Here is a 25,260-nt window from a genome sequence, read left to right on the forward strand (position 1 = left end):
GGCTGCAGATGCCAGTGGCGTAGTCAAATTTTAAATAAAAATATTCCCCGACCAATTTTGGTAAAACTTTACAAATAAATTAAATGTATGCTTACCTGAAAATAAATAAAATTTTTTCAAAGATGCGTTTTAAAAAAAAATTGGTTACACTGCATATTTTAATTTTCTTCTCAAAATGAAAAACAAGAACTAATTTTCGAGTTCGAAAAATTATAGACATACCTACCGAATAATTCAGCTGCGTTTATAAAATACGTTAATCAAAAATCGCTCACAGTCATCCCTCTCTCTCTCTCTCTCTCTCTCACGTCCCATTCAAAAATAAATAAATTATTATAATCACTAATGCGGCATTTATCATATAAAAAATATTTACAAAATATAAAATATTACAATATCTATCAACTAAAATTAAAAATAGAATAGAGAATGCATTTGGTACAGTGCATTTACATTACTAAATTAGTAATTAATAAAATGGTAAGTCTCGCGAGCCTCGGAAGCTACATACATACATTTATATAAATTTAAATACTGAAACGAAATAAATAAATCACAGTACAACTGTCAGCTTTACTCTGAAAATTTAGAATCCAGTAAATGACTTTGGGGGAGGGTGGGGCGCCTGCGGTTTGGCGGTTCACTTGCATTTCCGGGCCCTGCGACGGAACCTACGCATTCTCTGGTCCCACTCGTCTCTCCATTCGATGACGATGGACCTCTGGGTTACACCCAGGCTGCCGGTCACTATCCCTCCGGGCGAGTCGTCCTTTTCCCTGCCCAAGAACAGGTACGACCTGTGGAAAAAATATTTTTATCCATCCAAATCGACGCACGATCGTACAGGCAATTAAAGAAAGGGATAAACTTTTAATTTCAGAAAGTTTTACATTAATAGTTCATGTAATAAACGCCCTAGCAGCAGTAAAAGTTCATGAACGGCCTACAAGCGGGAGAATGAGCGCCGGGCCCGCGCACGCGCGCGAACGCCGCCCTAGTCGCGCGCGAGATTTTTTAACCGAATTTTAACTTTTAAGTCAATCGTGTGTACTATCAAGGCGTTTTACAAGGGTTACTGAAAAAAACTGAACAGATCTCGTACATACAGACACAGACATAGACAGTCATAGTTACGTATGTAATGTATAGACAGGCCTGGCTATTCACTAGGTACTTTAGATAGGAACTAAAACGTAAAAGAAATTTTATTGTTTGATATGTTCAATTGACACTAAAAAATGATAAAACCGCGGGGGTGCGTTTTTGAGAACGAAGTAAAACAGTGGTATTTTCAGTGTTTTGAGTTTTACTCGAAAACTATGCATTTTTTCACTATAACTTGTAGCAAATTGAATTTCCAATCTAAATGAGACCTTCTGAAGTAAAAAAAATATTTTTAATAAAAATATGCACAAAAAATGAGGTTTTTTTTCTTTTTGGTTTTTAGCCCACAACTTTTTCTGAGAGGAGTTAGGTATAGGCATTACTTCACAGAAAAAAAGTTAATGTTTTTTCCTTTAAAATAAGCGTTTATAAAAGCACTTACGACTAATAGAAACCGAGATGCATTGGATCAAAGTTGGCTCCTTTTTGGATTTTTGGCCAATTTTTGCCCTTTTTTGACGATTTTCGTCGTATAACTTTTTTCTGAGTTAATTTAGGTATTTGTAATGCTATAATTATTCGAATGAAAGCTGGTTTCAAGACCTTTATAATGGTGGTAAAATTTATAAGATATATATAATTAACTCTTGTTTAAATAAATAAATAATAATATCCAATCACCTAGAAACTTATTTTAACTTTCACATTCACAAAAATAAATTTATTAGACAAAATAATACCGAAAGTAATAAAAATTTTATAAAAATAAGAAAAAGTGTCTCGAAAAGTATCGTTGGTTAAATTGACATATCTCGGTTGATTTTAATTGTACAAACTTCTACCAGGCACCATTTTAAAGGATCAGCTTTCATTTGAATATGGCATCACATATACCTAAATTAACTCACAAAAAAGTTATAAGACGAAAATCGTCAAAAAAGGGCAAAAATTGGCCTTGTTGTTAGTGTTTGATGAGGTGAATGAGTTATAAATCTGTTGAATTTATACATTACATAAGGTTGCAATGGAACTGATGTTACAATAATAAATCATTCTTAAACTTAAACTGTCAGCAACATAACTTTCTGCAATTGTGGCTGATTTCCACCCACCACGTCTCTTGATTGCTAATACATCAACTCCTGTATTAGCCAGTAACGTTGCCGATGTTCTTCGGAATGAATGACCTGTATATGTTTCAGGATGTTCTAATAATGTTCTAACGATTTTTTTTTATATAAATGGTACCTACCTATTGGCCCGTATCTTGGGGCATTTACATGCCAAATCCGTCGCCGGAATCAGCATGGGCATCGTCCCCTTTCTTATTCGGGAATCTTTGGCTTTCTTGTACACGAATTCGACGTTTATCATGTACCGCACCCATCCTTTTGTGTGCTCGTCGTCGTTGTTTTCGATTTGCGATAGCACCCGTGCCATTATCGCTGAAAAAAAAGAGAATCTACCGTCATCAATACGTACAGGGAAAATTCCATTCCGTATATTTTAGATTCGTTCCAAAAGACGTGTTTCACTTTCGATAGAATTAAAAACGCGTTGAAGCCCATTAAGATAATTTTATTACAAGGAGCGCTACTATCTAAGTTTGAATTTTAACGACATCATTAATTTATTCTTTCAATTATAAAAACGTTACGCGCGTATACGGGCGAGGGTGCATTGAAACCTCGAGTACGTTCGTCTTGAGTATGATCACTACCCGACCGTAAATTACGCCGGGGTGAAGGACTTAAAGAAGCGGCTATGTTTTACGATCACCGGTACACAAATCGGAGGATTTATCTCGCAAAAAAAAATCGTAATCGCTTCACAGAATTAATGTACACACCGACTTGTCCCTATTAATGTACCTTTTAAATCTTACGCAAATTAAAAATGTAATTTGACCGAGCTAAAAAAAATCAGAAGTATAAGACGCCACAGATAAGTACAGCATGTCCAATTTAAGACGGCTTTAAATTTCCATCTCATTTTACATGAAATTTTGCCCAGTTGTACACGAAATATTAGGACACCCTGTATAACAACTACTTTAATGTTATCTTTATCTAACTGTGACAAGATAATAGTTTAAGATATATATCAATATCAAACTATTTCAACAAAAAAAAATAAATAGCAAGGGCATAAAGAAAAAAAAATAGGAGGCAATAGTAACGTCTCTGTCAGCTAAAATAATTTTCCGTTGACCTTACTGCAAAATCTAGTTGTATAAATTCACTTCCCGATAAAAAATGTCGTTTTTTAAAATATCGTATTATTTTACATCCGCAAATACTTCACGGACAATGACTTCACAATTACTTCACATCCACTACGGTCGAACAGAGTGAAGCGGTCGTGAAGTAAAAGCGAACGTGAAGTAATTGAGTAGGTGAAATATTTGCGGACGTAAAATAATAACATCTTAAGTGACACATCATTAAAAATACATAATCAAGTACGTAAATAACTATCAACGTCTGTACGACACTCACCGTAATCCCTTTTGCAGTACTTGTTTAGGTTTAGCCTTCTTGTAGCCGCCTTGCACTTTCCGCAGTGATCTGAAAACGAAAGAAATATGTATCATGTATATTTACCTTAGGATTAATAAAAAATTTTTACATTTTTTCGATTAAATCTGACAAGTCAGCCGTCATTTATGCCTTTTACGCGAGCGAATGTTTAAGCTCATGTTGCACAATAAAAATGATTTATCCCAACACACATTTGGAGTTATGGCATTTTGCAGACGTTTCATATTTCAGTTTAGTTCCTGGTGAAGCTGTAAGGATTCTATAAAAATAATTTTTTACAAGTGAGGGAGGTTTAACGAACATAATTTAAAATGTTTAAAAATCATTATTTTTATAGTTAAATTCGCTTGGTACGTATTTCACACATAATCACACACGTAATTTCACACACATATCACATTTTCACACACATAATTCATATTTGTACGTTGCTACAGAAGAATTAGTTGTTGCTGTGCAATTTTCTTTGTCTTTTGCCTTGTTTGTTTGTCATTAGAACTTTCTGGATTAATTTTTGTCAAATAACATGTCTGAGAGATTTTCATAAAAAATTATCTTTAAGTCAAGGAAGAATAATATGCACCAAAACATAACTTTCACAAAGTTCTTTTTGATTTTATTATGTACGTTCACTCGTACAGACTTTTACAGCTTACTTGCTCTGAAACATTTCTACATAAACACGATGGAAATTCTTGAAGAAATTCGAGTATAATCATCTATTAATTACTCTCATAATTCGTTAACAACTTTTTCGGTGCCCAACATCCTACCAAAAGTTTTTGCTCCTTTGCCATCCTCCCTAATTAAAATCCGAATTTCCGCCAGCTTGTGTTTATAATGCTCCAATGAAAGTTTGAATATTTTTTGCCCCTTACAAGGGATTTTCCCTTCGATTAACTTCGTCGGAGGCCATACCTCACTAGGGGAACTGATACAAGGTAATTCCCCCCTCACTATCCTAAGAACATAATCGCGGAAAAAGCTATTTGAATGTAATTGAATGGCACAGTGAAAAATAATGCAGATCATTGTAACTGACGTGAGTTTTATTGCAGGGTGTGAATAATTGAAAAAAATTGTCGGAAGCTGAAGGGGATTTTTCTGGATTGCTAGAAATAAATTAATGGAACGCCATTGTTTGCATTCTGTACATTAAAAGGATTGGTAAAATTTTCACTTATTATGACAAGTATTTCTAAAAAAATGTGTCTCTTTCTAAACGTTAATATAAACCTTAATTAACAATCCTGTCAATCGAAAACCACGCGATCGATCGTTGCAAAATTTTTGGCGTAGAATTGACATATGTTTTACTATTTGTTCACAAAGTTTCATCAATATTTATAAATATTTACTATTTTAAAAATTGCTCGAAATATACATAAGATTTTCTACTATTTTTCGTCCATTGTTAATGTGTACAAGACATAGCTAGTACCATGCGAAACATCGCCATATTTTTAAAAATGTTGTCACCGCCGTTCTTGGGGTTGAAAATTCGAAAAATGTAGAATTATTCAAATTTCGTGGCTGAAAACGTACATAGGTATTGTATTTTTGAAACCGAGCGAGTTGAGCGAAACTAAATGTGTACAGGACATAGCTAGTACCATGCGAAACATCCCCATAATTTTAAAAATGTCACCGCTGTTCTTGGGGGAGAAAATTCGAAATATTTGGAATTATTCAAATTTCGTGACTGAAAACGTACATAGTAGGATGACCCAAAAAAAACGAATTTTTTTTTTCGTGTCTCGTGAAAATATGTTAGTTTATCATGTTTTAAGAGCCACCTCAAATAAGGTAAAAAAAAATCTTTTTAGAGGTCGCTCAAGATTTTAAAAAATGTCAAAAATCGTTAAATATAAACCTTTTTTCTTTTTTTTTTCTCGTTATTTTATCAATTTCTAAATTATTTTAACTTTCAAAGTAGTGGACCTGTTTCCTTGCGACCTCTAAAAATAAATATCAACGAAATAATCTTTTTTTTTAATTGAATATGATGAACAAAAGAATGGAAATAAATCACACTTAAATTTTAAAAAATTAAAAAATTATAAATATTTCAAACTCACAGTGCGGTAACAAATTTTGCCTCGAGAAATTTTATAACTGTCTCGAGATTTATTTCTATTCTTTTCTTCATAACATTCAATAAAAAAAATTATTACTTCGTTGATATTTATTTTTAAAAATTAATGCAAAATTCAACTTTTTTGATTCACTATTGTTGTAACTTTATAGAAAAACGTCAAATAAACAAAAAATAAATAATGACTTTTTAATTTAGGGCTTAGTTTCAATGTTACACGGAAAAATATGTCGAAAACGGGTAATTTTTCGTTCTTTTTGAATGTTTGTTGTTCCCCTGAAGGTTTTTTGGAATAGACAAACTAGGATTCTTATTCTACATAATATCTGGGATTTTCTGTGCAACAAAATAGACGATTTCAAACACAAACGCCAAAGCCTACTTTTACTGCTCTATCGTCTGGACTATAAGTACATTCTTGTACCGCGAATATCAGTCAAGAATTTTTTTGTGTAAAACGTTTTCTGGGCACAAATCCCACATTGAAAAGAGCAGACAAAAAACACACAACACCAAATCAAACGCTTTCGTTCTTAAAACTATGGTGTTTCTTTTTGAAATATATTTAAATTTAATAATAAGCTTTTTTTATTCCCCAAATTAAACTAAATTGCTGTCTTCTGGTCGGTGATCGCTTTAGATAGATTATAACTTTACGAAATGAAACAGCCGTCTGAAGCGGGCTTCCAAATTCCCAATATATTTTTTTCAGTTCGTTACATATTCAAATTTTCGGCGTTCGTCAAACTCCATAACTCTTCCGCGCAACGGAATCGAGGTAATCATATTAAATAAGGCCGTTGAAGAATATGGAACTGAGGACGCTCTCATGAATATTAATGAAACGTTTTCGTTTTACTCAGCATTTTTCAATGACTTCTGCCTGATTGATTTTATACAACTGCGTCGAAATTTCAATCGTACGGATACGGGAGATACCGGCAAATTTACTCTCCTAAATTGCAGGGAATTTCAAAAGTTACCTCTCAGGCAAAAGAAGATAATTCGTTCGCACTAAAAGAAAGATCGAAATATTTGTGCTGCACATTCAAATCTCACTGAAAATTAATGACTTCCTGTGCGGCGAAAAAAGCCGTTTTCACATTTTTTATTTTTTAGAAAGGGTTAAAATGTTTCAAGCAAAAAAACGGTGATTATTATTTATCTTTCTCAAAATATCTCAAAAAACACGCAAGCAATATCGCAATGGGTTGTATTCTTAATTGATATCTTTTATTTTTTGAGTTTAGGGAATAATCGGAAATCACTCGGTGCTAAATCAGGCGAATACGGTGGTTGCGGAACGATATGAGTTGAATTTTTGGCGAATTCATATTTAAATAATATTCTGTTGCAAAGATAAAACTCCGTAAACGCCACGAAAAAAAATTATAATTTCATCACCCGTCACGTTTACCCAAACACTGACTATATCCTCTCGACCCCCCAGTAGAGCCAACCAGCCGCCAGCCGGACTACCGGAGCAGCCAGCGTTGGCCCCCCCCCCCCCCCCAGAAACAAAGGGTGGCAACCCCCCCGATAGCGGCGGTACGTGGAGGAGCCTTACAAGCAATCCCCTTGATATACGTTAATTATTAACAGGCTACAGATTACTTCAATGTGCAAGCAATCAATGTAATACCTAATCCTCCCTATATACGGCTTTTAACTGACGTAGCCAGAAGAAGAGCTCAGTTTAACCACGCGCTTTGTGCAACATGAAAGAAACTTGCGATATATCGGTCGGTTTTGGGCGGAACTGTAATTAGTGCAAGGATAAGCTTGGGAAAATATGGGCATTTCCAAATGTTCATATTACAGTTTAATAATCCTTTACAATTTATAATCCGGTCAAATTAGACATAAAAATAGTGGTCAAATAACGAAAATTCCGACAGTGCTAAATTTTGGTGGAGACCCTGTGTACACCATTAGAAATAAAGTGCTAAAAGTCCCCAACGATACCATGTGTGCTAAAAAAACTTATTCCGGGTCAAAGATCAAAATTTCAAGTTTTTTGGATTTTTTTCGAAAACGGTAAATTTTATCGAAAAAGTAGCCCTGACAAAAATTATAGATCTTAAAATTATCTACAAAAATGGTCCTTATACTTTTTTTCTAAGTATCACCATTCCTGAGATATCGCGATTCTAAAAGTTGAAGGAGTCACGTTCTACATAATATGCACATATATGCCACGTATATACATAGTCAGGCACTTAATACAAGTAAAAATGCCTATTTGTGTCTCTTATATGTATAAACTATACTATTCTGAGAATATACACTCGAAAAAAAACTCAGTCCCTTAGTCAATCCCCTCTGCCCGCATGGCCTTGAATAACACTACTGGCTACTCTATTGTAAAAACTTTTGTAAAAAATACACGAGACAAGAAACAAGTACAACTATCTTGTCTCCCTCCAACATCGGCTTCTGCTAATCAACACTTGTATCGAGTATGCTATCAAGTTCAGACATGGCTAGGCAATCAACTGAACCCAGAAGACTGGGGTTGGAAATTAACAGATAATACTTTGGAACCGATTCAAACTTTACTCCCACCTAAACACTATTTTTTGCAATTGCAAAAAAGGTTGTAGTGCTAAATGTGGCTGTAGAAGAGTAGGGTTACTATGTTCTCCAGCGTGTACTAATTGCCAAAGCCAGTCTTGCTCAAACGTCCAACTGAATACAACAGACGAAGATTCATGTGATTTCAATGAAGAGACAGCTGATTCACCTTCATTTGAACAATTTATGAACATTCAGCAAGAAGAAGAGGAAGAAGAAGAAATCGAAGAAGACATGACTGTTGAATTCGACTTTGAAGAGTATGAATCAGATTAAAATATCAAAAGAAATCAAACCTACAGTTAAAGTCAATAACCAATATCAATATCAATAATCATCTATGCAGTTAAAAGGATCTCCACCAAAATTTGGCTCTGTCGGAATTTTCGTTATTTGTAATGTCTATTTTGACCGGACTATTAACACTACGTGTCTCAAATTTTATTTAAATTTTTTGTATCGAGTTTGAGACACGTACTTTCCTTAAATTTTGACAATAAAAAAAATTAACAGTTTGTTCGCCTTTTTTCATATAGTTATTCCAATTTTGGTATTTTAAAGTGCCCCTTCTTGTCATTTCCACTTCTGAGGTCTTTCTGATCGTTTTTTAAATTTTTCCCGTTACAAACTGGTCCACAGAAAATTCTCTGGAAGGCAACAACTGCTATAAGGCAAAACGACAGATAGAAATTAATACTCTGAATACTCCGGCTAAGGATCGACATAAATAATTGCAAACAATTACAATATGCATTTAATTTGAGCTTGCTAATAAGTTCTTCCATTGACTGTGACTCACTTCATTAACGCCTGCGTCTTGCATAGCTGCTATATATATATGCTAAGCCGGAGTTTTCAGATAAAAATCCAACAATTTAATTAAGCGAGCTCGCGTAGGTTGGTTATGTTAACTGAATTGTTAAATGGTTCGAGACAGATGTATTCAACGAGAAATTTTACACTCTATAAATTGTTCAACTGCTGCTCACCCTTATTATAGACTTCTCGGTAGCTAGCGCAGTTAAATGATTATATGGGGCGTCTCAAAATTCGCAAGATTTCAATTTGGCGCCGTTTGTGCGGCGGAAAGTGTTGCCAACGAAAAAAAAAGAAGACAGCTTGACAGATGACATTTCAGGCTTATTGCAATATGCTTTTTTATATATACATTTTTAATTAGAAACCTGAGTTTTCTATCAAAATTGTTTCTTGCGTGAAATTTGGGACACTTTTTTTGTGTGTGATAGTTTTAATCCGTTGTTCTATATACAATTCGCTTCAGAAATAGGTCAGAGATGATTACACCAAAACGTTACTGCTTATCCGAAAATACCTCAACGACAGCATAAACGGAATCCGAGGCGATTAGCGCAGTTAACATCAGATTTAATGAATCGATAAATTAAGGTGTTGCTGATAATATTTTCGGCAGCTGGGCGATTTACGAACTAATAAAAATCCGGCACCGGCAAATTTAATAAAAATCGTACCGAATCGCCCGGTTTCGAGGCAATAAAAACCGTCGAAATAAACAATTCCGCCTACTTGATATGCGTAAGCGTTAATTGAGAAGAGATAAATTGTTATTTAGCACACCGAAAAGGCGAAAAAGATCTGTTTAAGTTGCCGATTAAAATTAATAATTGACGAGGAGCCGGCTTGCTTGGGGAAATACTCTTCGTGGATTAAACTTTGTTGTTTAATTAACAAGAGAATATATAAAGTTCGTTAAAGATCGTTTAATTGTCGAACTAATTTGTTTTATATTTTTTGTGGTCGTCGAATCAGAACCAGAAAATATTATGATCTATTAATGCGGCTTTAGATTACTACGAGATACGTCAGTCTCTTAAAATTGCGTAAGAATTCTAAAAAGTTCGTTTTTCAAATACATTTGGATACATTTATAATAAAAATTCAGACGATTTTTTTTTGTTTGCATATCCGGGAAATTTTGAAGAATCTATTAAAGCAAAAAAGAATCATGTAAGAAATTTCAAGTTTGTTTCACGTATCCTATTGCACTCTAAAATTGTATGGACCTTTGCCCTCTTTTTAATTAGAATTAACCTTTTGCCTGTCGTGCTACTTAGACTCATGGTTTTGTTCCTGTCATAGTGGTTTCCGACATATTTGTCTTTTTTTTTATGTATTTTCAATGAGATTCCATTTGAATTTACTGTATTCCATAGCGGATTTGAAGAATTTTTATGCCATCTAGAGCTAGTTCCATGTATATCGTTATGTTCTAGAACTGTTCTGATTAATTTTAACGATCTTAAATTTAAAACATATACCCGCAATGTCGTTTTCAATTAACTGATCAACTACAAAAGTATTAGACATCGGTATATCTCTTAATAAAACGGAATCCATATAAAAAGACGAAATATTATTTGATATTTATAATTTAAATAGAATGGAAGTAACTAATATATTATTAATAAAATGCGAGTGGGTAACTTATGCTCTGATGTAGAAGTCCTGATCGGCTTTACTGAATCCTTTATCCGATTTGGTATCCTGGTGGTCCTGGATTAAATCTATAATGAACTTAGGTAAAGCCTATCTCTATCAAGGGATCATGGTTTTTTATCCTAAATTGTGTTTTTTCCCCTTAAAATATATGTGTACTTGGACTCGCTATTAGTCTTTGAAGTTGAAAGAACTGAAAAAATCGTCATAATGCGTTTATAAAAGAACCTACCTAAGCACGCAGCGAAAGTTAAATTTCTGTATTGAAAATAATGGTGTATGAATAAACAGCTTTACTTTTGTTAAAATTTGATTCTTTCGTTACATAATATCTGTTTGTTATTGTTTTTGTTATTATTTTCAAGTTTGTTATTGACTCTATGTTTTGGTATGTAGATTGCGCCCCCTAGCGGCCGAGCTACGAACCTGAAAACTATTACCAGCGACTTCTCTTGGTCGATTTATTAATCAAAATGTTTTTCCCGAAGTTCTAGGGCGTATACTTTCCCTAATATCGTACCTCGCCGACCTTAGTGCGACACCCTGTATATTCCCGGCCCCCAAAGCTGGGGTCAATCAAGCAGCATCAGACTTCTCACGTCTCAAATGTGCAGCTCATGATTTATGGTTGTTCAAACACGAGATTAAAGTGCATTTTCGGTTATTAGTGTATGACACAGCAACTTTATCCGGCGCGCAGATGTTCACGAATGCTTTTCAATGTTATCCATGAGTATTTTCAGTATACTACACACTTATTTACCGTAAATGTACAGGAGGTAGTTATGTAGACGCGCGTAAGAGATAATCAAAAGATTGGTAAAAAAACTATATGATTTTTTAAATGATCAATATTCATATTCAAATATTGAACTTTAGCTCAGGAAAACGTCAAATATATCTTCTTTCCGTTGTGTATTTCCCCAATACCTTCGCTTTCGTTTAAATTCAAGTCCATATTGTTTTCCCGCCTAGGATACGTCGCGACGCATAAGAAACAGTCGCGGGATGATGAATGAGGTTTCAAATTCGCCGTTATGAGAAGAATTTTGATTTGCATACGTTGTACACACCCGCATATGTAGGGCCGTAATATATTCCCGTTGCAAAGCGCAATTTATTTTTCTTGGGTCGTGCGGAACGAATTTCTTCCATTTCCATTGTAATATGCGACGGGGTGGATTGAATGCCGAGATTTACGATCGACGGGCGACCTTGTAATATTCGGCGTGGTTAATTATTTCTTTTTTTTTGCTTACAGAATATATTTACGAAAATATTTAGTGTCCGCCAAACTATTAACGTGATATCAGTTATCTTAGTACCCCCGATTGCCAATCCACAACCCATTGTAGAATAATAGATTAGACCAAGAAATAAAGGTGAAAGATCATGGAGGACTCGTAAAAATTACTGGGCGTGATTTTATTGTTGGAAAGTCTTGGGAATGATAATACAAAGGGCGTCTCATCAAATGGGTAATGAAAGAAGTATAACGTCATTGTTTTTTATCAACAAATAGGTAAAAAATTCGTCATTTTTCGTTCTACGCGTTATTGTAAAAAAAATATTAATCTTAGCAAAAAAGTTCAACAGACGATTTGATCTCATCTTTAAAATGAGACTTTATACGTTAAAATTATTGCTTTATGAACAAAAAAGTTATTGCAAAATTAAACGGAAAAAGTGCTTTTTCTTTAATTGTTAATAACTTTTTTAAATCTTACCAAACTTTCCCAAAACATCTCTTAAGATGTGCAAAAGATGGGCTCGATCGGTCAAATAGTTTTTGCAAAATTCCATTTATTTATCCCATTTTTGCAAAAAACGGCCCATTTTCAAATGACGATTCCGGGGGCAGGGTTATGACTAAAACATTCTTTTTAGGCTCATTTTCTTCGAAGGGACACCAAGTATCCTCTAGTTAAAAATAATTAAATTTAATTTAAAGACATGGAGGTTGGAAGTGAAAATTCTCTGCAAAATCGAATAAATATAGCAAATCAATTAGTTTCTTCAATTACTGGGTCTAATTCGTTAGTAACAGCCCCCTCAACCTCCAATTCTTCCTGCTACACGACTGTTAAGTCTGCCTGTACAAATAAATTTGTTTTGAAAAATATAACAGAAAATATTTCCAGTGCACCAGTTTTTAATTTCAGTAGTTGTACCAACCCCATAAATATAAATATTAATACAGTGTACTTAATACAAATATCTCAATAAATAACTTATTTTGTGTAGATTTAATTTAATTGTTTCTGATTCATACTTTTTGGTCGTGGAGAAAATATCGTATGTTACTCGGTTAGAATAAAAAAATTCGCTCGCCAACGTTCGTGTTGGGAATCTTCCACTCGTATCGAATTTTTTCATTCTAACCTTATTACAGAATGTAGGTGCTATTCCTTTTTTGTCGAGAATTTTGTAAAAATAATTATGATTGTGTTAATAGTTCCATAAAACCATTCTGCGGGGTGTGATTATGTTTATAGTATCGTACGCTATTTGCTATAGGTATATTCAACAGGAGTGTAAAATTCAGGAAAAGTAGTGGTAAACGTAAGAAGAATATGGATTTTTTCCTTCTTCTGAATCTACTGTTAGCTTATACTGTCGTACACCCTGGAGAAAGCTTTTGTAACTGGTACTGTGAACAGGTATTGTTTTTAACTTACTTAGATTTATATAAAACCCCCGTCAAAAGAATGCTATAAATTCACTGAAATTGGGCATAAAAACGCCCCCTTAAGAGTNAATATTTATAACAAATTGCTGATTTAAAAAAAAATTACTAACTCCGGACCTATTGGTCATAGAAACTTGTTTTTTTTTCAATTTGTAGGTTTTTTTACGATTTCTTTCAAAAGTTAAAAACTTCGGAGTTATTTTATTGGTTTATTAGGGAAAAAATGTGCCTTCTATTTGGTAACAATTATACACAACTAAATTTGAAAAAAATATATATTTTTTTTAACTAGGTGTTCCTTCGAAGAGAATGAGCCCAAAAAGAATGTTTTAGTCATAACCCTGCCCCCGGAATAGTTATTTGAAAATGGGCCTTTTTTGCAAAAATGGGATAAATAAATGGAATTTTGCAAAAACTATTTGACCGATCGAGCCCATCTTTTGCGTATCTCTTAAGGATATAAATACTCACATTTTGGAAAAGTTTGGTAAGATTTTATTATTTAAAATGTTATTAACAATTAAAGAAAAAGCACTTTTTCCGTTTAATTTTGCATTTACGAGTCTGAGAAACGTCATAGCATAATCGTAGACGAGGTGTCTAAATCCATGGCTATAATAAATTTATAAATTTAAAAAAAAAAACACAACTGGGGCGTTTTAAATTGCTGTAATAATTAAAAATGGATCAAAATGCCGGTTATAGCAAACCGTAAAAAATATTAGATGTTATGTTTTATTATCTTTTTTAATATTTTCTATATTTTGTTGCCTTTTACGTAGACACGCCAATGGATTTTCGTTCCCGGCACGCTTCATCCCCCTTACTAGTCCAAGAGCTAGCGATGACTCACTCTCTATAATTTCGACCGCGGAGCATAGTAACACAACTTTTGGATTTGTTTGAATCCTTTAAAAAGGAGAAAAAATACGGAAGCTAATAATGGAATGTATGTTTCTTAAAAAGTTTTTATTATTACAACACTTTTCACAACGGCTCGATATTGATCCTCCGAATAAGCTCTCGGAATCTCCTCTTAATAAACTGCGGAGCTGCCGGAATTTCATTCTCCCTATAATCCGGTAAATCGACTGCACCATGCGCCTTTATCCGACGGCAAACTTTAAAACTCCGCCCGGAAGAAGAGTGCCTTATTAAAATCCACCAAAAACTTCCCCGCTGTCATATCGGAGGCAACGTAAACAATCGGCATTCGTTCAATTATAAGTTTTCCGACTTTTCTGCATCCCATATTACTTCGCGAAAGTTTACACCCACATCGGCTTTTGATTAAACTGATCTAATTGCTCATGTATAATGTATGCGGTCTATCGGAAGAATTTAATAAAACGGTTTGTGGGGATCAAATGCGGTGGACAGCGTTCTGTAATGAAGGGAAATAACCACTAAAATGAGTTTTGTAAAATTTTCGCAGTAATAACAACTGACCATTGGCGAAACTGAGATCTCGCGGCGTGTAAAGCCCGAACACGCTGTATATGAAATAAATATGACCGGTGTTCGCGTAATTTTTTTATGCTTTATGATAAGAAACATTCAACGGGTTTCCCCCGACTTCGCGATGCCTCTGCAGCGTTTTGTTGATATTCGCCGTAGATTAACCTTTAATTACTGCAGTGCAACCTTGTGCTAATGGGAAACAGACAAGAGTACCTTTTTTTCTGTAATTTGCCCTGTTCTTATAGAACATGCCACTATTTTTTACAGTTTATTTCTATAAAAACGTTATCCACTAATTAAATCATAATTATTAATTGAGTATATAAAGAAATGTTACGTTGCAGTCGTCTGTAAGAAACACTTGGTACATATCATGTCTTATTTAATTTAATTGTAAGAAAATCAACAAACAGAAATAAGGATCCCCCTAATGAGGTCAAGATTCCTTTATGAAAAAACGTAGTCGAAATATTTTCGACTCGTTATATACAAATTGGTTCGTGTTTCTTCTTAGCTTCCTCTAATTAATATGTTAACAATCACATAAAAGCTATTATTACGTTTGGGTGGCACTGTAATAAATTCGCTTATTAAAATAAATATCGACTCTTATTAGAAAAGCACCAAAAGCTCGCGGTAATAATTCGGGAAATATAAGCGCCATTAGCGGTAAATATTACAACAACTGATAAACAATACTTAGGAGATAGTGACATAAAAACAGGAAAAAGGACGTGTAAATAAATAGAGCACACATATGAAGGTATAACAGATATTTATAATGCATGCATTTGATATTAAAATTTTAGCAGAACTCGTTACATTTAATTATTTAACGATAACACATTGCACCTTTGTACAAGATTTTAATTGAAGGTTGTTTATAACATTTGTAAATAAGGTTTATCTGCTCCCACTATAGTGCATTGCATATTAATGCATTGTTTTTAAGGAGGTAAGTGAGGTAACTAGCGAAAATGACGATTTCGAGTTATAAATGCGTATTTTATGGACAAATAAATAGGAATATTTGTTATTGGCTATTTCATTTTTGTTACTTAAACTGTCAGCAATATAACTTTCTGCAATTGTGGCTGATTTCCACCCACCATGTCTCTCGATACATCAACTCCTGTATTAGCCAGTAACGTTGCCGATGTTCTTCGGATTGAATGGCCTGTATATATTTCAGGATGTTCTAGTTTCAAAAACTGTCCAATCTTATTAGGAATCATAAAAAGGGTGTTCTTATACACCACGCAGCAGTTAAGTATAATTTACCAGTCTCGGACTCTATTGCCAGCCCTCGCTCCGCTCGGGCGCAAAATCGTCTTCGATTGGTTAATAATCTTGCCTCCTTTGTGGTGTAAGTAACCATTGATACACTGGGTTATAAGCAAGTAACTAAAGTTACTGAATTAGTTAATTGTTAATGACCTGTAAATTGGGTCGCCCTGTATACAGGCATGACTGTAATTGCAGTCGTGTTCGTAGAGACTACGGCGGTCTCTGATCACTATCGCGCACAGGCATGTATTAGAGTATCGTATGACTGTCTGCAATTTATTCTTGAACAAAATTTAGAATATAATAAAAAGGGACCCCTAACAATGAAAGATAAAGGCGATAAATAACGGCGACTATAAAAAATAACAAGATGTGAACGGAACAAGGTTAATGTCGCACTTACTTACCTCCCGCCGTGGAAGAGTCTGGGTCTTCTCTGTATCCGTCATCGTCTTCTTCGGTCGCCATAATTTGGACGACGGGTATTTCTGGAAAAAAAAAGGGTATCTGTCGGTTCTGAATTTGCAATTATCGAACAAAGAAAATAATTGAGCGGTAATAGCAGTTTATTCAATTAATTAATAAGTGACAGAAGTATGGAAATAGTTATTTATATGTAAATAAAAAATTAAAATTTAAACACCCTGTATCTCGGAAACGAAGCATATTTCGACCTACGTTTTTTCACGAAATAACTTCGGCAACCACTCTCTAAAATATTTCGCACTTATTTACAAAAACCCTGGATAGTCAACATTTTTGCTGAGCCTGATAAATATTTTTTAATTTTTTTTTTTTTTTTTTCAGGGGGATTTCTGCAGGAAGCTGTACAGACAGAAGGAGCAGCATTCGAAGATGTACGTTCCTAGTACCTAGACGTTGAGTAAATCGTCTGGGGCTGGGAGTATATTTTTGTTGTTGCTTCGATCAACGTGCTGCAAGCGTACAAATTCGTATAAAGGAACCAAATGCATTTTTCTCTGGCGAAAACGCATTTTTGTTCCTCTTTTGTTGCAGATCAGCGAGAACTACTTTATTAAGTAACTATAAAAGGGATAGTTTAAATAAAATTTTAAGGATTTAATTTGTTAAATAAAAATGTCTGCTCCGCCTCCGCAACGAATTTTTGTACTGATTCCGTCAATTTTTAACACGAAACAAAAATACATATTTCAATCAAATTTTAAGGAGCGAGGATATTTTGTTAAATTTTTTGTTCCATTTTTTGCTATAAAAGATTTCGCCTCCGCCTCCCCAACGATTTTTTTAAGCCATTTTTTGTCGATTTAAAAAAAAAAAATAAAAATATTAGTTAAATTTTTTGCTCCCTTTTTTGTTATAAAAAATTTTCCCTCCGCCCCCCTGCCGAATTTTTTGTTCTCTTTTTTGCTATAAAAAATTTCCCCTCCGCCCCCCTTCCGAATTTTTTGCTCCATTTTTTGTCGATTTTTAACAAAAAATAAAAATATAAATTTCCATTAAATTTTAAGGAAAAGAGCGACAATTTTTTGCTCCATTTTTTGTTATAAAAAATTTCCCCTCCGCCCCCCTCCGAATTTTTTGCTCCATTTTTTGCTATAAAAAATTTCCCCTCCGCCCCCCTCCCGAATTTTTTGCTCCATTTTTTGTCGATTTTTAACAAAAAATAAAAATATTAATTTCTATTAAATTTGAAGGAAAAGAGCGACGATTTTTTGTTAAATTTTTTGCTCCCTTTTTTGTTATAAAAAATTTCCCCTCCGCCCCCCTACCGATTTTTTTGCTCCATTTTTTGTTATAAAAAATTTCCCCTCCGCCCCCCTCCCGATTTTTTGCTCCCTTTTTTGCTTTAAAAAATTTCCCCTCCGCCTCCCCACCGATTTTTTTGTGCCATTTTTTGTCGATTTTTAACTAAAAATAAAAATAATTTCATTTAAATTTAAAAAAAAACGGGATATTTTGTCAATTCTTTTGTGGATGTACAAAATTTTTGTAACAAAAAATTAATCGAAAACATTTCTCTCGTTTCAGACTTTTTCAGAATTATTTCCAGATAATCTCAAGACTGATTTGAATTTTTTTATTTTAACGAATTGTTACTGTCTTAGCTTGATTGTAGCAATGACCGAAAAATTATTGGATTTGCACTTTTAAATAAGACAGAAGTGAAGCCAAAGCAAAATTTATTAAAAAACAGGATCTCGTTACAAATATAGCACAATATAATATATAATAACTGATGACTTTTAACTGGACCGTTTGTTCATGCTTCAAATATACAGGGCTAACGCTACACACCGACTTTCCGTCATTTCTCGACTTGTTTATTTGATTCTGATTACGCAATATCTTTCAGAGTCGAATTTTGGAAAATAAAATAAAAAGATACTATAATACACAATAAAATTTAGACCACCCATTTAGACAATGCATTAAGGGATGATTTCAGAAATTTAAAGAAAGATTTAAGGAGAAAAATTAATGAATTTTATTGTATATATTATTTTTTTTCAATCTACTCTAAAAAAATATAAACTTTCTTTTCAGATAGAGAAATAGATATATTTTTAATTTTTAATAAAAAAGTTTTAACAATTTCAATTTTTAAATCGNTTCAATTTTTTAATCGGTAATTTTTATGATTTAACACTAAAACAATTTTTTTCAATGCCATTCGATTGAATATTTACAATAATGAAAAGTTGCTTTCGAAATTTTCTTTTTCGACATGTAAAAAATCACGTTCGCTTTGTGAAATTGTTATCTTTTTTTTTTTTAATTAAAAATTATATCTATTTCTCTGAAAAGATAGTTTACATGTTTTAGAGTAGATTGAAAAAAAATTATAAAATTCAATCACTTTTCTGCTTATGATATTTTAATTTCTGAAATCATCCCCTAACGTCTAGTCACCCTAACTCTGTTAATTTTAATAATTTAAAAAAGAGTCAAGGGACCATTATGTAGAATTTTATGCCATATAACTTTTACAAGAATTTTTTTTTAGCTCTTGCCCCTTTTGAGTTATCTTGAAAACCCCTTTTATTTTATCTTTTTTTACCCCTCCCTGGCCGGGGGGTTAAAAAAAACAACTACTGTCACTTATTGTTATTACATACCTCAAACTAATTTATATCAAAAATTCAGGCAAGTTGACCAAAATTGCGATGTAAAGTCCCATTTAATTGGACTATACTAATCAATTCAATTTATCAATCAAAAATAGTCGCAATCTAGCATCAAAAATAACAATTTTTCGTGTACTATGTACATTAGGGTGGCCCAAAAAAACGATTATTTTTTTTTTTAGTGATTCTTATGAAAATATGTTAGTTTATCATGTTTTAAGAGCCCCCTCAAAAAATCAGCTCAAAAAAATTTTTTAGAGGTCGCTCAAGATTTTTAAAAATTTCTAAAATCGTTATTTTATCATTTTCTAGGTTGAAAAAAATCTCGATTCTGAAAATTTCAAATCGATATTTTAATTTCTAAAGGTCTCATAATTATTTTAACTTGAACTTAAATTTTAAAAAAATAAAAAATTATAAATATTTGATACTCAACGTTCGGTAGTAAATTTTGCCTCGAGAAATTTTTCAAGTGTCTCGTGATTTATTTCTATTCGTTTGTTCATGAAATTCATTAAAAAAAATTATTAGTTCGTTGATATTTATTTTTAGAGGTCGCTCGAAAACATTTTATAATACATACTTTTCAAGTTAAAATAATTACGAGACCTTGAGAAATTAAAATATCGATTTGAAATTTTCAGAATTGAGTTTTTTTTTTCAACCTAGAAAATGATAAAATAACGAGAAAAAAAATTAAAAAAAAAATTCAATTTTGGAAATTTTTAAAAATCTTGAGCGACTTCTAAAAAAATTTTTGAGCTGATTTTTTGAGGGGTCTCTTAAAACATGATAAACTAACATATTTTCACGAGACGCGAAAAAAATATATCGCTTTTTTTTGGGCCACCCTAATGTATATGTATGATTACTTATTTGGATATATCCCTTAGCATTCGATGGGTCTATCTCTAATTGTAAGAGATATATCCAAACTAGTGTCTTATAAGTAGGGCTGTCAGAACTGAGCCGAGGGTCATGGACGTACGCATTATTTATTAAGAAGCAACAAATTAAATTGTCTACAATACACCACCGGATAGTAATTAATTACGCAACATCAACACGATAACAACAGTATACTAACGTGAACCTGAAAAGCATTGAATTGCGGCTTTTTTCGACAACCTTTCCATTTTTTTTATTTAGTTTTATAGATTTATTTATTTTTTTAATAACTGGAGTATTTGCCTTCTGAGTGTAGAAATATGAAATCGTCATCATTTTATGACAATTTTCGGCATGTGTTGTATTATTCAAAACACCATATGCAAATCAGCGACAACAGAACAACAAAGAAAATAATTGTAATTATTTGCAATATTTTTCAAACTTTACAACGTAATGAATGCAATAAGGAACCAGATTTGTTATACGTTATAAGAATAGAAAAAAGTACGGTACAAATATTTAGTTTTAAAATATGTTTAAACTACAAATATTTCAGAAGAAAGGCGATAGCTGTTTATTACTTAAGTTCGTTACGGATATATTATTTTTTGTAGAAGCTCGTTTATTTTTTATTACATCAACAAACTTGTCTTAAGTGCTTCCTTAAAAACTTCGTATTAGTAGGGCTTTATTGGTCTGTTGCACGAAAAAGTAATAAATACATTTTTAAAGGCTTGTCAAATCTAGAAATCATATTAGAGATGCTAACATGAAAATATTTGTTAAAAGAACTGGAAATTATCTATAGACTTATGTCTAATGAACACCATTAATTAATTATTAAATCTACTAATACATATTTAGCTCATCAACATATTTACCTGTATGTTGATGAGCTAAGTATTTGTCGTGTTTTGGATATACCACACATAAAAAAATTCATGCTATTAATGTTAAGAAATATCTAAAAAGTTCTTGTGGATATTGCGTACATCACGTACTTGTGCAACATATGGAAACGTACATTTAACGTTAATATAATAAGTGGAATTCTTGAGTTTCAAATGTACATATATATTATATCTGCGCTCGCAACGCCAATGAAAAGACGTTTCTTCAACCCGACAAAAACCAGTAATAATTCCCAATAAATTACAGGAATTTATACAAGAAATGGAAGAAATATTATTGGTACCGGTTATACTGACATAATATTTTATAGCCGGCTAATTTTTCTGTATATGGAATAGTAGTACTCATATTAGGAGAGCAGTGCTATGTATGTTTGTGTAGATCTTGTGACACGGAACAAAAAGAATGTTCAAAGAAATATCTGCCAATCGTACACGCACATGAAAAGAGCGCTTTTATAGGAATAACTGAGATGCAGAATAAAAATGTTAAACTTAATTTTTTTCTCTCATCTGACAGAAACAATTTGAACAATAGATAGATTATTTTAATCAAACTTTAGGAACAGAACCAATAGTTCCCATTTCAGTAGGATACGCTTCATCTTTTAGACGTCCCCATAAAAAAAGTCGAGAGGATTTAAATCACGACACCGCGGTGGTTCGCCATAAGACTGATGTAAACGATAAATCACGGTAATAAGAGCACTATGAAAACCACAGTAATACTGAATGATAAAGAGGCCTGTGTCAAATCAAATGGTATGAATATACCTGAAGAGGCTTGCGCAAAAAAAAATTAAAATATATTTTAATACACGGCGATATCGATTCTATTTTTAATACCACATGTACCCCCCCAACTTTTTGGATAATTTGCGAATATTCCTGTATATTAAGCAAATTTGATAAAAAAAATGTGTAAGGTTCTAAAAAACGTCTCCATTTCTTAGACCTGCTGCTGGCCTATAACTTTATAGAATAGCGGGGCATACTCACTGATGCAAGGTGCAATATGGGAGCGGCTCTGCTGGTATCCTTTGGCGCATCGGTTGCACGTGATGCCGACCACGCCGTCCTTACACGGGCATTGTCCCGACGCCTGGTTGCAGGTCTTCCCAGAGGCCCCTATCGGATGGCAGTCGCAAGCTGAAATGGGAAAAATCGACTTGAGTCTACATTGCAAACATCTCGCGAAGATAAGATTCCTCGTTGCTACACTGAGTGAGGAAACTTATCTCGAGAGGTACGTTGACGATACGAAATTTTTATTCGCTGTTAGAAGCATAAGAATCACTTAAAAGATAAGTTGTAGTACAAAAAAACGTATTGCAAAAAAGTTATATGAAAGTACAATATAGAAATAGGTTACTTTAAAATAAATACAAGTAAAATTATGTCAGATTATGTGTAAAAACTGTTCTGTTTCTCACCTAGGAATTCTCAAGAAATATATCAAGATTAGATCAGATATTAAAACTGACATTTCACGCTTTTTTATGCGCTATCAAGCAGGTAGATGTTACAACTAACCAGTAGGCAAGAATACCCTTTCTATGATTCCTAATAAGATTGCACAGCTTTTGAAACTAGAACATCCTGAAACATATACAGGCCATTCATTCCGAAGAACATCGGCAACGTTACTAGCTAATACAGTTGATGTATTAGCAAATCAGCCACAGTTGCAGAAAGTTATATTGCTGACAGTTTTAAGTAACAAAAATAAAATAGCCAACAGGATTAATTACAATGACACTTCAACCCCATGTTCTAGTAGTATCCAGATTTTATAAACGTTACTAAATGTAATAACTGTAGAATTACTATATTTATTTATTCATAAAATATGCATTTATAACTCGAAATCGCTTTTTTCCCTAGAGAGGTAAGTTCCCTCAATTACCTCCCGTTGTTCCACTTCTACGGTAAAATCCACTTACCTCCTTAAAAACAATGTAATAGTCTATTTACTATAGTGGGAGCACGTAAAATATATAATAAACATAACAAAAAAAAAAGAGAAATAAAAATGAAACAAAAATATACTAAAGTACTGAAAATAATTTTTATGTCGGTGACTTCAGAAAATTAATGACGAATTCTTTCAAATCATTACAATTATTACCCAAATTTTGATGTAATGGCTCCTTTAGATATCTAGATTTCTGGTGCCGAAGAACATTGTTCGACTTCATTGATAAGCTTTTTTAGAAATACATATTAAATTTTTTTGAATTACCTTTACAATTCAGCAATATCGTTAATAAAGGTATAAACGTAGAAGAGGTCCAGGTATGGACCCTTGAGGAATACCCGAAGTTTGATGGAAATTGATGAGGTACAGATTAAACAATTGACCATAACAGAGAGAAAGTTGAGTTTTTTAACTATTTAGAGCGAGTTTAGAATTTTTTTAAGCGGTACAATGATGTATAACAAGTCGCACATGTTTTTTAGAACTACTAACTTTCACGGTTACGCCAAATTTGAAACCACATCATTGCAGTTTTACATAAATTTAATGTTTTCTCACATTTTGATGATTATCCAAAGATTTGAAGATGCAAAAAAAAACTCATGAGACTAAAAAATTACGGGACGAAAGAGAAAAGTTCTCTTGTCTCAAAAGAACATAAATTTTCCGCTGATACATCTGACCTACACAATATTTTAATAAACGTCTCCGCAAGAAGCGAAAACAGCGCACTATCTAGATGTGGCCTATGTTCATTAAAAATGAAGAGTACGTGAGCACAATGCGATGTACAGCCAGAGCAGAATACTTTCACGTTTTAGTGAACTGTATTTTATTTTATCTGGATCTCCGATAATATCGCTGCATTCCTTTCAAGAGCCCCATTCATTATATATATTTTTTTCTATATATAAAAGGTCTGACAGACGTGGATGATGCACTTAGATATGATCTTGGCGAGAAGTATTAAACGCGAGGATGTTAAATGTCTTCATCACCCGTTGCTAATTCTCGCACCAGTAATAATAAACCGCTACGAATATTAGTATCACCATGTCGGGAATAAAAAAAGTCACAATTTAATAATATTCGGCACACGTGCATTTTGAATTGAAACAATGTAAATCAAACGTCAATTGACGAAGTGGAACGATGCAGGGTCGGCCAAGGTTTCGCGTAATAATTCTTGATTAAATTTCCACGCCCTCGATTACGACAAAACGACGAAAGAAACAAAATTGAATCTTCCAAGACAGCTAAGATGTAGTTTCATCAATTTTCATTGAAGTTTATTTTATTGAGGTTTATAAAATACCATTTCGTTACAACATCCTACCAAATAAATTTATTAATATCTACTTAATATTATAAGGACGCCACATAAAAATATTTTATGTCCATCATCAAACGGTTCTAGTATGATGTCAATAAACATCTGTTCAATTGCGTTACATAGTGTACCACTTAGGTGGTACGGCGCTTTTACGAATAAATAAAATAATCACATTCTTAATTTTAAGTAAATACTCGTAATAGGTTAAAATAACAAAATGCAGTTGCACGAGCAGTGGCTATTGTATGCTAATTCCTTTACTTTCACAAACAATGAACTTTCTGGGCAGAAAATAATTCGTTTTATTTTTCTCGTGGCACTCATTGCGTAATAAAACGGAGAATTGTTTATTTTGGTTTGTTCAAGACATAGAAATTCGAAACATTAGACCTTGAAATTTCTTTTTAATAAGGGGCTTCGTGTTTTCTTGAGACACGGTTGGGAATGAAGACTATGCTCTTATTTGATTATGCCCTTAGAGGCAAAAGCAAACGATTGCGACGGCCACAGAATCACATCGAGAACAATATAAATATTCGAGCTTTGTCCACCGTGTTTTATGTTTTAAGATATTACAAGCGGGCTCTCCTCTGTTCTCCTTCATTCTGCAGATAGCGGAGAAAATTACAAGCGAGATACGTTGTACAATATTGTCTCCTGGGAAGCTATTACGTCGTGTATAGGGAACTTACAGCGCTGTAGACTTGCACTTATTTTTGCTTTACTGGTTTACTTAATAGTTGCCCAAGATAAATCAAAACTGGGACCGCCCACTCTATCAAAACGGAAACTATGCAAACGCGAAGCAGCGTGCG

At 33.2% G+C, this 25,260-nt stretch overlaps 1 protein-coding gene across 1 annotated transcript in view; it reads right to left on the reverse strand.

The window, feature by feature from the left end:
• Positions 1–351: 351 nt before the first annotated feature.
• LOC108913457 (netrin-B) overlaps positions 352–25,260 on the reverse strand; it is a 111,503-nt gene continuing 86,594 nt past the window's right edge. The window contains exons 3-7 of the mRNA XM_018719010.1: positions 22,134–22,283; positions 16,633–16,713; positions 3,603–3,671; positions 2,357–2,549; positions 352–797 (exon numbers count right to left, since the gene is read on the reverse strand). Of these exons, the coding sequence (XP_018574526.1) occupies positions 641–797; positions 2,357–2,549; positions 3,603–3,671; positions 16,633–16,713; positions 22,134–22,283 (650 nt within the window). The 3' untranslated portion in view covers positions 352–640. The remainder of the gene's footprint in view (positions 798–2,356; positions 2,550–3,602; positions 3,672–16,632; positions 16,714–22,133; positions 22,284–25,260) is intronic.

This window comes from Anoplophora glabripennis, unplaced genomic scaffold (assembly GCF_000390285.2).
Source record: "Anoplophora glabripennis isolate ALB-LARVAE unplaced genomic scaffold, Agla_2.0 scaffold711, whole genome shotgun sequence".
Lineage (NCBI taxonomy): Eukaryota > Metazoa > Arthropoda > Insecta > Coleoptera > Cerambycidae > Anoplophora > Anoplophora glabripennis.